This window comes from Mycetomoellerius zeteki, unplaced genomic scaffold (assembly GCF_001594055.1).
Source record: "Mycetomoellerius zeteki isolate Tzet28-1 unplaced genomic scaffold, Tzet1.0 scaffold98, whole genome shotgun sequence".
Classification (NCBI taxonomy): Eukaryota; Metazoa; Arthropoda; class Insecta; order Hymenoptera; family Formicidae; genus Mycetomoellerius; species Mycetomoellerius zeteki.
This window is the reverse complement of record NW_017258021.1, coordinates 3,735,259-3,748,173: the sequence shown is the minus strand read 5'-3', so window position 1 is coordinate 3,748,173 and position 12,915 is coordinate 3,735,259. Positions and strand designations below refer to the sequence as shown.

The following is a 12,915-nucleotide window of genomic DNA, read 5'->3' as shown; positions in this document are numbered from 1 at the left end:
CGACGACGATAGCGTCTGCTACGAATCGCGCAGTTGCGCAGCTCTGTCCTTGCACTCCGCGATAATAAATGTGCTAAATAGTTCCCTATCGCAACGAGAGGGAAACTTAATGTGCATTTTACGGCCGAATACGAGTGACGTCAAAAAGATCTCGCTCAACTCCAATCTTGCAATCCTTTTGGAAAACCGATTGTATATGATAAATGATATATTGACAGAAGAGAGGAGTGTTTATGAACAGACGTTTTTATGAACGTTTGTTTTGTATCGTGTAATTTTTCTACAGTTTATAACAAGTCGCTGTCTCAAGATAGCATATGTGGACTGACAATTTCAAGTCCATAGATAGAATTTAAAATTCGTGCGTGCTTTTGTACAATATTAAATGAATATTATCTTCTTTAAAATAACGATTACTCTATTTTAAATGTATAGATTTTTTCACATCTACTATATAGCTATTTTAAATGTATAAATTTCTTTCACATTTATAGATTTATTCCTGTAATATTTTCGCAGTTAGAGACGTTGCTCTGTTGCTTGTTATGATTTTTCAGACAAACTAACCTTCAGAGAAACCGTTGACATATTTTCCAACTCCTCCAGTGAAACTATATTCTTATGTGATAAAAATAAGAGCAAGTACATGAAAATAAATATATGAAAAAAATATCGGAAAAATAAAAAGAAAACAGAAATAGGTAAAGCAACAAATAGTGCTTACAGAATTCTTCCTTTTCTATCTGAAATAAGGGCGTCTTCGCGTCGAGTTGGATCACGTAACAAATTGACAAACAATTTGAAATTATATTAACGATAACGTTTATCGGGCAATAATAACCATAATTTAACATAAAAACGTTCTTTTTAGGTGCAATTAATCTCTTCCATTCTTTAGTGCAATAAAATATACGATAAAAATTAAAAGCTGTTTCAATCTCAAATTGATCTGACGCGACTAGGAATTAATTTCGTAATCGTGATCTACACTTAATTGATGACCTTTTCAATGTATGTTTGGTATAGGAATATTATAATATTATAATAATTCCCGACTATAGTATCTAATTGTTGATATGTAATTTACCTGTGTGACCTTGCACAAATTTCAAAACCATCTCTCGAGACTTCCTTTAATATTAATATCGACCGGTTATTATTGATCGTTTCTATTTTTTTTCAAAGGCTTAAAATAAAACAAATCATCACAATAAAAATGACTTTTTATTGCGAGCTATTTTTTTAGATTAATATTATATGTCTTATGTAAAAGATAGAATTCTAAATTTTCTATTTTTCTAATGTGCTTTGTAGTAATGAAATATTTGATGTTTCACTTTCTTTATATAATTTATTAGCCTGGGGTTCTTTCAGTAAATAAGAAACGTTGGTGCTTTATCGAAAAAAATTCTAAATTCTAATACATTATTTGTTTGAATAGTACCAACTAAATATTTATTAAATACAAATACATATCGGGCATTCTTTGTCAAAAAGGCCACTCCCCTCCCCCCGTCCAAAATTCAGAGGGGCCTACGAGATTCATTTTGGGCTTAAATTGTTCCTTGAGATGGCAGCAAATTTTTCCATGTATTTTTGGCTGCTGGAAACGAATCTGATAATAAAATTTGGCACTTGGCCATATTTTGGCCGCCATTTTGAAAAAATTGCAAAAAAATTCACTTTTTTGCGTATATCTCGGAAAATATTGATTTTCCGAGAAAAAAAAGTGTCCAGAACAAAAATAGAGAAGTGTATGCCTCGATTTATCGGTATCATCAATGTTAGTGGTCATTCTTAAGCCATTTGACTGCGTATGCGTGTTTGAGAGTGCAATGACGCCTTGACTTTGATTATGGGCTTTGCGGATCTCACTGGCAGCCAACTTTCTCTGTCCAAAAATCCAGTAATATGCGTCATATTAGCAAATGGACTTCACATGTCACTCATTGAAGGGTACTCTATCGGATTATCACAAAATCATCGTCTAACTTTTTGGTCATTATGTGACGGTTCCTTGTCAGTGTTCTAATTTTAACTTATTTTGAAAAATATATATATATATATCTATTTATAATAATATAAATTACTCTTGCTATAATAAATTATAATTCGTAATAAATTTCGTTTCGTCGTCTTAATTTAAAATACATATATTTACATATATTTATATTTCCAGATAGCCCCGCCGGTGACACCATTGCAAGATTTCATCTATCACTGGAAACAATTGATGAACTTCTACGTGAGTCATCTGACCGATTGCAAGGTGCCTGTACAAAACACCAGCATACCCCGGCATCTAGATGTATTACTGGATATCTTATTGCAAGAAGAGAAAGAAGAGAACGAACCGGGGCCTTGCCTAGAATATCTTTTACAACACAAACTCTTAGATCTGCTGGCAACTTTGGCTAGCGCGGAGACACCGCCTGGCATGCGAACAGTGTGCCTTGCCTTTCTGAGAAAATTTTTGGGCAGATCAATATACCCTTTACTGCATCACACGTCTATCTATGCGCCAATACAACGGTTAGTGGCACTCTGCAATGGCAATCCACCGTCACCAATCGAGGCTGAAGAGGTACGATTAACAGTGGAATCGATTCACTGCAGTTTATTGCAGTTTATATATTTATGAAAGGAGGGTAATTTTAATTTTTTCATGATTATTCGGAGATCGTTTTATTTCTACATTTTTTGTGTATCTTTCTTCATAATGTATTTACGTCCGTGTGTATGAAATTATTAATTGTATAGAATAGGGAAAGTTTTTCCAGATAATTGTGATTCTCCTTGAAAACATAGATTCCTTGTTTTATTAACGAATTTTGAGTCAATTCGATAAGAAGGATACAACTTTTTTCGCGACTGTTCGGGCATCGTTTTATTTCTACATGTTTTAATGTATTTTTCTTTATGGAAACTGAAAATTATCATACAATGATGCTATACTCAAAGAAAAATTGAATGATACATTGGCATAAAGAATGAAATCTTTATTCAGTTACGCTTCAATTATTTAAAAACTAATTCAGAGTTTTTATCTGAACGACTTTAAAATGATTAAGGCATAACTAACAGCGATTTCGTAACAATGTGAATGAAGATTTTATTCTTTATTTAAATATACCAATTTTTCGAATGGTAGCGTCATTATCATAATTTTCGGTTTTCATGAAGAAAAATAACATAAGAAAATGTAAAAATAAAACGATCCTCGAACGGTCGCGAAAAAAGTTGTATCCTCTTCGAATTTACTCAAAATTCGTTACAACAAAACGAAGAATCTACCAATTTCAAGAAGAATCACAATTATCTGGAAAAAAAACTTTCTACGTGACAATAATTATACACACACGCAGGTAAAGATCAGTTGCAAAACGAAAGATTTACTTGAATTTTAACTAAATTTTTAATTGTTTAATTAAAACAAATAGAAAAATTCTTGAGAAGTAAAGAAATTTTTTTTTATTTATCTTTACCCGATAACTTTTTAAAAACATTATCATGTTATTTTCTGTTGTAGTTATTTTTTTTTTATTCTTCGATGTGCAGAACAATTTTCCTATTTATTTCTTAACTGATACTTTTTACTCAATTTGCACGTCGTTTCCAATCTATCTTTCCGATAGTCCATCAGTTGTACTTGACATTAATATGCAACTGATTTGAAAAATTTATATATCCACTTACGTAATCAACTGCAAACAGCTTACTAGATCCGTTGCACCCCGTCCCGGCTTTGTTGGCGCAGGATCCTTTTCGTATGTCTGGTATGAAAAAAATTATCCTCCGTAGAGAATCGAGATGCATTAGTCAAACATATACAGCACAATTTTCAGAAGTCTTGTACTCAAACACTTGCGACACACTCAGAGTTCGCGACACACAGTCCTGAGATTTTCGTGCGCGCATGTTGAATAAAGGCAAAAAACGACAAATTTTTGAAAACCCAAGATTTCCAGCTAACTTCACCTTCCTTCAATTGCACTCGACTTCGCGTCGCTGATCGGCACAATGGCAAAGTTTAATTAATCTGGCGATTCTGAAGCACTTCATCCGAGTCTATCCTACTGAAAAAAAATCATATCACAAAATTACATAACGAAATCATATAATTAAGATAAGTAAATCACGTAACAGATTATTCCAAATCAGTACGTGATTTTTTCTAGTAGGGTATGCGTCGAATATACGATTTTCCTGATAAAACTTAGCGACGCGGAAGAGAACCCGGAACCGATCTAATGCCCGTGTCACAGTACGCATTGGAGATTTAGGATACTCTCAATACTACAGTAGTGTGAGACGAAGACATAAGGTCTTCTCCTTCTATCTCGTGAATCTCAGATTCAATTGAGTTTTATAACAAATTCGATTGGATGCACTCAATGTGCACTGGTGCATATTAAAACCATCGTTTAACACAATTAATTAATTGACATAAAAATACACGTTTATTATAAACATGATGGAAACTTGTTGAACACACCATTAAATACTCAATACACTTTATCGTACTGTTAGTTAAAGTATGTATTTTATAATTCAAAATATTTATTGATGTAATCAAATTTATTGATGTATCAATAAGTGTTTCAAATATTTTTAAACATGCTCTTGAAAGGATTGTAAAAAAAATATCGATTTTTAAATATGAAAATATTGAAACTGTTTACTGATCTATTAAATTACAAATACTAATATCTGCTATAAATCTTTCCGTTTGTAGATACAGTTTCTGTTGACAATCTGCTACTTGGCATGCAAATACCCTCATGTGACCAATATTATCAATGATGCGCCAATTGTGCAGGCAGTCAGCAATCCTACCAAGAAAGATAACGAGAGGACGGAGATCCAAAGAGTGACGTATGTCCCGACTAGGAAGAGGATCAATTCCAACCCTTTGTTCGAGCCTTTGGATACACAAGCGATCACATTGATAAATCCAAACCTCTTTGACAAGGAACGCCGGAAATTGCCACGTTCAAATCATGTTTTCAAGACGACCGTGTCAGATCCAGGACATTTGTCCAGGAGATCGAACGAGTCTGTGTCCTCGAGAGAAGAGAGCGTATCATCGAGTCCTCTGGCCCAAAAGTCCGTTTGCGATTCGCCCTTGTTAAACACGAAGAGCAGCGAACAGTGGGAAGAAAAGGACGGAGGCGATTCTTCGGGGAATAAAATCGACGAACATTTGCAAAACTTGCGAGATTTGCGATTGGATACCGATTGCAATGCCTACGAGGACGCGGGTTATGTGGCGAGTGATAATCAGAGTTTAAAATCGCCGAATAAGATGCCAGAAAAGTCCAAATGTCTCCTATTGGACGCCTTGCTGAGCTACTTAAATAGCGCGGTAAAGAACGCTGTTCCCCCCCCCCCCCCCCCCACGGAAAGAACGATCTCTAAAGTATCGAAAAATTTAGTTAGATATAGATTTGAAAATAATTTCGTTGGAATATTAAAATAATTATGTAGAACACACACTTAAGATGATTGCTAGAATGTGTCAAAACTTTGCCAATTATTATGACTATGACAATATTTTGATGATCCAACAAAATTATTTTCAAATCTATACCTAACTAAATTTTTAAATATTTTAGTAAAAACCGTTTTGTTTTTATTAACAATTAATGACTAATCAGCTAATTGTATCTGTAACATGTTGTATGTAATAATAATCAATCGTTCTATCCTCGATTCTAGGACAACACCGTGAGAATACGAGCATGCGAGGGAATAATGGCCTTGGCGTCCCTGAAGGATCCTTCGTTCGCGCAAACGACGGCCAGAAGTGAACTACCATCAATAGTCTCTACTCGCCTAGAGAACTTGTTTAATGCCATTCCGGCACATGTGGATCACTTGGATATCTACAATGTAGATGTCACGTGGGGTCTGGACTCGCCGTTATGGACCCAGGAAAAAAAATTCCCCGGTTGCCGGCAAGTGGCGGCGTTCTTCATGTGGTACGACTATTGTGATCGGCTGATCAGAGAAGCTCAGATGGAGCTTGCCGAGACATTGGCAAGGACCATTCGAGTGGTGTTTTTTGAGAGGATAGTGACGCCCGCTCTGGCCGATCACCATGTCATACTTATCACAGCCCTTGTCGCCAAGTGCTTGAAGGTGACTACCTCCTCCATATTGTGCACAGGTATGTGTACGAGAACTGAAACCATTTCACAAACGAAATAATCAAATATTTGGAAAATCTTTCTACAAGCAATAATAAGATTGAAAGACCGTTAATGTTAAACATAATGCTTTAAATTAAGAAGCACCATAACGGTCAGAACGTTGAGATGTTGAACTATTGTAAATTCATTTAAATGAATTAATTTCAGAAATTATAATTGCGTGCCGATATGGTTGTCGGACTTTCAACGCAATCAAATCTGAAAATATTATTATAATAATCCCCCCAAATTTCCCAACTTAAAAACTGTAATAAACTTATTGCGAAATTTCTACAAGATTTAATATATCTTTTTCTAAGAGCAGTTTGGCTAAGAATTATATTTACAATATAATTCTTAACCAAACCTAACTATCCTTTAACTTGAAAAATTTTTGTACTTCTAGTTTCTACATAATTCATTTTCCACCCAAATTTTTGAAAATATTTATCATTGGTTCACCCTATATATCTGAAGCTTTAATGATTTTTCAGAGGTGAGTTACTGGTTGGTCGGGCAAGACAGAGATCCAGAAATACCAAATGTGTGGACGTCACCGGTGTTGCACAGATTGATAGAGAACTGCTTCACAGACAGTAACGATCTCACGGTAGAAACGTTGAAATTATTCGAGGAGGCCCTAGACAAAAGAAACGAACACATACTGCACTGTCTCGTACTGATTTATCTATCCACGCGAGCATATTATGATAACACCGCTGCTGATAGTGCTATCACCTCGTGGAGTGACGAGGAAGACGAAAGAGAGAAAGACAAAAAAGGAACTCTGGATCTTTCCTATGAGCAAAATTACAGCCGCACTTTGGCACCGAGTAATATCCACCGAGTTATCAATTGGTAAGATCAGTTAATTAATTAATTGATATGATTTATTAAAAATATTAATAAAAAATTTTTTATAATAAATAAGAGTATATATCAATTGCTCAAGTCTAAATGCAAAGATGCGTCGCTCTTTATCTTTAGAGAATTAAGTAAACGACGAACACAAGGATGCGAAAATGACGCAAATGTTACAACGAAATCATCTTCATTTCAGTTTCCTGTCGTTGATGCCACGCTACTTGCAAACAGACCCGGACGTTAATAACTTTGACAAGTATATGCCAGCTTGGGAGCAGCAGTACACTTCGGCACTTTCCGACTGCGCTCTGATGGCGTGGCCATTAGAAGCGGTAATGGTAGATGATTCCGCAAGTTCCGACTCACGACCGGAAGCTGATCATTGCTCGGGCAGATTCTACATGGGACCATTCCTGAGCATGCTTTTTGACAAAATTAGTAACATGCCGAGACAGACGTATGAAATTAACTTGGAGGTCATGGGGTTGATCCTCAGATTGGCGCTACTCCCGCACCCGTACCTGCACGAGTTTTTGCTAAATCCTCTGTTACCTCTGATACCTGGCACGAAAAGTCTATTCTTGTGCTTACAGAAGGTTGTCAAGCAGCTCGTTAGCGAAATACCAAAGACACCGGAAAATAAGATAATGCTGGCAGAGACCAGGCAGAGATTGCTGAGTAGTTGTCCTCAAGAAGAGTACGTGGAATCCGATCCATTTTTTATCATAAATTAATATTTTTTCATTTCCTTACATTAACTACATTCGTAATTCATCAAGTCATAAAAAAATAACTGCCAAAATAAACTTCTTTCAAAAATAAATAATATTTTACTATCTATATTTAAGGTTCGTGTCCATGAAATTTAATATCCAAAAAAGTTATTTTTTAAACAATTTGTATCATTCTTTGTATCAGATCTTTTTTTGATAGAAAATGTGTATTAACTGTTACATATTAATTTTTTTTTTTTTTTTTTTTTTTCACATTTTGCTTATTGTGTTTTAGGGAGAAGGAGGATATTCTATGTGAAAGTGCTGTAGTGACGGAAGAATTATGCAAGGAACTCGCAGGCATAGCATATGTTAAATATCATCATTCTGTTTAACAAATTTCTGCATACGAGATATTTGTTAAATATAATGGCAATATTTGAATAATTCGTAGACATTAATATATCAAAATCGTATAACTACTTGTACTTTAAGTAGCAAATACTTTTTGTGATGACTTTGTAAGATATGAATCTATAATTAAGTATGCGACGTAAGTATGTGACGTACATTTAATTAAACTATTATTATCAAGAAACAGATTTTATAGTTATTTTATTTATTAAACCCTGATGAACAAAGTCATAAAATATTATATCCACATTATTTACGAGGCATTCCACACAGCATGAAATATTTCAAAAGTTTTTCATGAAATATTTCTAAAATATAAATATGTCTAAAAAATTAGAGTTTTGGAAATATTCTCTTTCTTACAATATTTGTACAATATTTCTACAATGTTTCTGTAAAGTTTTAGGCTAATTCTACAATGTGTTCTCTGTTCGTCTCTTGCCTTTTTGATCAAGAAGGCAAGAGACAAACGGCAAGAAACAGGAGACAAAGAGCACATTGTAGAATTAGGCTTAATGCAATACTGGTATTTTAAAATGTTTTACAAATGTTTATAATATATTTCTTTTTTTGAAATATTTTATTGAAGTATTTAAAAAAATGACAAATATTTCATGCTGCGTAGGACGTTTTATTATTACGAAATACAAAGTTTGCTGAATTAACAAAAGACTATAATTTTCTAACATATTTTCTTAAGACTTTTCACGTAAAAAAATATTGATGTATACAAGATTTTTCCTTTTTGTTTTTTTCTTTGCTTTCAAAATCTACACCTACATGTGAAAACATAACCTTTCTCGCAGACTTAGAAAATACAGCTAAAACAGGCAAACTTACATATTATTTATTTTATTAATGTTTTCAATATCTTTTGGTTGCCCCCTTTCCCTATTTTTCTCTTTCAATATCTGAATATATTTATTTCGTTTTAAATGCACGAAGTGCAACATAGTACAATTAAAAGCACACGTTACGTACACCATACGATAGCGATATATTCTTGACAGCTGCACTTTCCATCTTTCCTCTTTTTCTTTCCTAATGCTCAATTATATAATTATCTCATTTCGAGAGCAGAAAGTGCAATATAATGCAGCGACAAAGAATAGCATAATATAAAACTTTATACAATAGCAAGTGTCGCTCGCTGCCAATCGTCATATATCGGCGTCAAAGTACTCGATGGAAACCTGGGCTGGTTTCTGCACGAGATCTATCATCGACAACATTGTCTTCCATTTTACTGGCGATACGCATAAAAATTCTTCTGTAATCAAAGTGAATAGCGAGAATTTGTTGGCAAACGGAGAGTTGTATTTTCTGTGCAATTTCAAAGCATGGAGAGATCTTTTGACTTGCTCCAAGGGTTGCACAAGCATTCTGCAACATTTTGCACACGCACATGGCGCAACGAAAGGCAATACAGACGCGGACGTGGCTGAAAAGGTGAATAAATATTATCGATATCAGAGTTTGTTTACGTTAGAACTAGTTTACCAGCTCCAACTTTACAGATTTATGTTAACAGTGCTTTCACATATTTTCCGCATACATATTATCGCATATAAAATGTTGAAAATCTATCTTTTTTATGAAATGTTCTTATAAATAAATATCTTATAAATAATCAAGCAATAATCAACCATATTTATAATTGTAAAATTTTAATAGATCTTCAAACAGCTAATATTAAAGAGCAGTAGCTGGCTAATAAGGATACAAAGATGCACGTTGCAAAAGGAAAGGATCTGTTTGTTCCTAAATCGAGGAGACATTGTTGCAAACAGTATAAGAATGGCTATCGAGTGTGGGATGACATTTGGAAAAGCTAAGTCAACCGATAAAGCATTTATATTGAAGTATCAGCCTGATGGACAATCAGATCTTACTACTCAGAGGTTGCTTCTAATGAGAAACATTGCTGCCAAGGCGTTGAGTCTACATGGACATATGTTATCAACTGGAGCAAATTGTGTTGGCAGATACATGTTCACCAGCAAATCAGAGGGATCGATTGATGAAGGATACAAGAAGTACGTCTGCGGTGTTGTGAAGAATTCTCAAACGAATTCAAAAGAAATATGTCTTACATGGGAACAATATATACGGTACAAAATGAATCAATTGGCCGAATTGAGTGAGCATAAATTTATTGAGGATGAAAAGAATGATGCTAAAGATTTATTTCTGCGCAATTTAGCCAATGCCATTATCATTTTCGAATTAACGGCTGTGAAGCCAAGTCGATCAGTTATTATTAGGAATAATAACTTTGAAGACGACAGAAGCATTACGAACACCAGAGGTATATTTTTTATATTAGTAAATTACTGATCGTTAATAAACAAACATTTTTTTGATAAATATTTTAATCTGTTGTTATATATTAAAAATGATTTTATAATTATTCGAAAATTGTTTAATCTTAGTATTAATTTTATTTGATAAATATGACAAATAAGAAATTGCATCACAAGTAAAAACGTTGTAATTATTGTAGGTGCGTCATTTGCATTGTATAACGCTGCCAGGATAGCTACAATTATAACAAAACACAATGAGAAGGTATCGTGTGGAGATTATCCTAGTTTGCCAGATATAAAAAATGTAGATTTCTCACAATTGCAAGAAGAAGTAAGTATAATTCTTTGAATTTTTTACACGTTATTATTTTATATTTTCCTTTTTTTTTTTTTTTTTTTTTTTTTTTAATAGAAAACTGCGCATTCCTGTAATCTTAATTCAACATATTTATACATTAAAAAATTTATGAAATTCACCAATCATCCAAATTTTGACATTTTTTCAAAGAAAAATTGATTTGTCTATAGGAAGAATGGGAACTGATATACAATTTTATCTTGGGATATCCGCAAATGATAAATGATTGTCTGAAGTGCGAGCCAAGTTTTCATGTTTATCCCCAAGTCATATGTCTGTTCTTATCACGATTATGTCAAAAATTCAGTGTCTACTATCGAAAAGTGAGAATTTTAACGGTAAGACAAAACTATGCTTGTAAATCTTTTATACTTTACACGATTTTACACATTGAATTATTATTTTATAAATTTCAGGAAGGAGGTAATCATTTGATTCCCAAGATGGTTGCCAGATTGTATATGTTGCGTGCATTGCACGTCGTCTTTGAAAATGCCCTGGACATTTTGGGCATCAAGCCGGTATCTCGAATGTGAAATGATTTTATGGGAAAAAAAACTCAATTTTATATTTAGCTTTAATAAATAAAATTGTTACATTTGTGATTAAAACTGTAAAGTCTTTTCATTTTACGTTTCGAAATATTTTCTCGAATCCTAGCATTATCGTCTTATTTATCTTTTATGCTCATTTCTATTATACCAACGTGGAGTAATTATTTTAATCTTGGTTAAACGTAGCTACTTTTATCTTCCTCTAACTGTAATTCTAAAAACTAAAAAGGATGAAGAATAAATTAAACCAAAATTAAAATTAATCCAAGATGCATTGTGTTTAACGTACAATATGTATAATGTATCACTTATTATTATTTAATATTCAGCAAACAAGAAGGATATAAGACCCAGTTCCACCAATGTAAGATTAACTTTAATCTCGGTTCAATTTAGTCTTTATCTTCCTTTAATTATAAGAATTAGAAAAGGGTAAATAGTAGTAAGTTAAATCGAGATTAAAGTTAAGTCACTTTACACTGGTGAAACTGGACCTAATATCCGTTTCTACAAATGTAATTTAATTTTAATCTCAGTTCAATTAACTCTTTATCTTTTTCTAATTCTAAGAATTAAAATTTATTGGTATATAGAACTTGCAGTGAACGAGAATGGATTGAAATGTGAATTCAGATTTTCAGAAATACACATTTCTCTGAATGTTAAAATAAATCCTTTTCAATTCCAATGTATTTTTATACATTTACAGTCATTGTATGAAGCACATTTTTATGTCTTTCAATATAAAAATAATATTAACTTTTTTCGTGCAAACACGTGTATACTGTTTAATTCAAAATTCTGATAAAAGATGTACAAGTTTTCCAAAGTTTTTGAATCCAGTTGAATTCAATCGAATCCAATTGAATAAAAACAAAAAGTTCTTTTCCAATTGGATCGAATGGACCAATATAACGTGTGAGAATTAAAAAAAACATAAAAAAAAGAATATAAAAAGAGGAAAAAAAGAAAAAAAAGAGAAAAATATAAAAAGAGAATACTTAAAAAAAGTTTTTATTTTATTCAATTAGATTCAACGGGCTTAAAATATACGCATAAAAATTTCAATCCATTTTAATCCATTCTTAATTACTGGCATAAATAATGTATGATGCGCAAAATAAAATGCACCTCTACATTGATAGACATGGACAATGTTTTCTTCTAATTTTTCCACGTATTTATTTATATTTCAATATTCTCTCAATTTTGAGCGCGCTGAAATTCGCTGAAAGAATGGAGCAACGCGGAATGGAGTTGAACGGAGTGGGGCGCGTTCGGTCACTCTTCGGTCTCGCTCGGGTTCGTTCAGCTGCACTCGCTCGGCGCTCGGCCCGCTGGAGGACTGCTTTGGAGGAGGACGAGGACGAGAACGACGACGACGACAGCGGCGACGCTGAGCGGCCAGCTGTTTGTTTTGTTTTCGGGCATGAGATTCACGTGACAGCCGGCGGGTGTTGGTGGCGGCACGCGACTATCGCGACGAGGTATGTTACGGCAACGACGATTGGCCGG

General features: G+C 33.6%; 2 protein-coding genes across 2 annotated transcripts in view; both read left to right on the top strand.

Moving 5' to 3' along the window:
- Positions 1-8,304, top strand: part of LOC108731014 (protein FAM160B1) — a 9,238-nt gene extending 934 nt beyond the window's left edge. Inside the window, exons 2-7 of the mRNA XM_018461061.1 lie at positions 2,180-2,584; positions 4,736-5,365; positions 5,719-6,169; positions 6,686-7,049; positions 7,252-7,752; positions 8,064-8,304. Of these exons, the coding sequence (XP_018316563.1) occupies positions 2,180-2,584; positions 4,736-5,365; positions 5,719-6,169; positions 6,686-7,049; positions 7,252-7,752; positions 8,064-8,163 (2,451 nt within the window). The 3' untranslated portion in view covers positions 8,164-8,304. The remainder of the gene's footprint in view (positions 1-2,179; positions 2,585-4,735; positions 5,366-5,718; positions 6,170-6,685; positions 7,050-7,251; positions 7,753-8,063) is intronic.
- Positions 8,305-9,334: 1,030 nt separating this feature from the next.
- On the top strand, positions 9,335-11,382 carry LOC108730895 (DALR anticodon-binding domain-containing protein 3). The gene is made up of 5 exons (XM_018460843.1): positions 9,335-9,631; positions 9,857-10,490; positions 10,686-10,819; positions 11,017-11,184; positions 11,263-11,382. The coding sequence occupies exons 1-5, from the start codon at positions 9,368-9,370 to the stop codon at positions 11,380-11,382; spliced, it is 1,320 nt and encodes a 439-aa protein (XP_018316345.1). The 5' UTR covers positions 9,335-9,367.
- Positions 11,383-12,915: the final 1,533 nt, after the last annotated feature.

What these genes read in the sequence shown, in the direction of transcription:
- LOC108730895 (XM_018460843.1), top strand. Translation starts at nt 9,368, where the DNA reads ATGGAAACCTGGGCTGGTTTCTGCACGAGATCTATCATCGACAACATT. An exon ending in AAGCATTACGAACACCAGAG is followed by an intron (nt 10,491 to 10,685) that starts GTATATTTTTTA and finishes TAATTATTGTAG; the next exon opens with GTGCGTCATTTGCATTGTAT. An exon ending in TCTCACAATTGCAAGAAGAA is followed by an intron (nt 10,820 to 11,016) that starts GTAAGTATAATT and finishes ATTTGTCTATAG; the next exon opens with GAAGAATGGGAACTGATATA.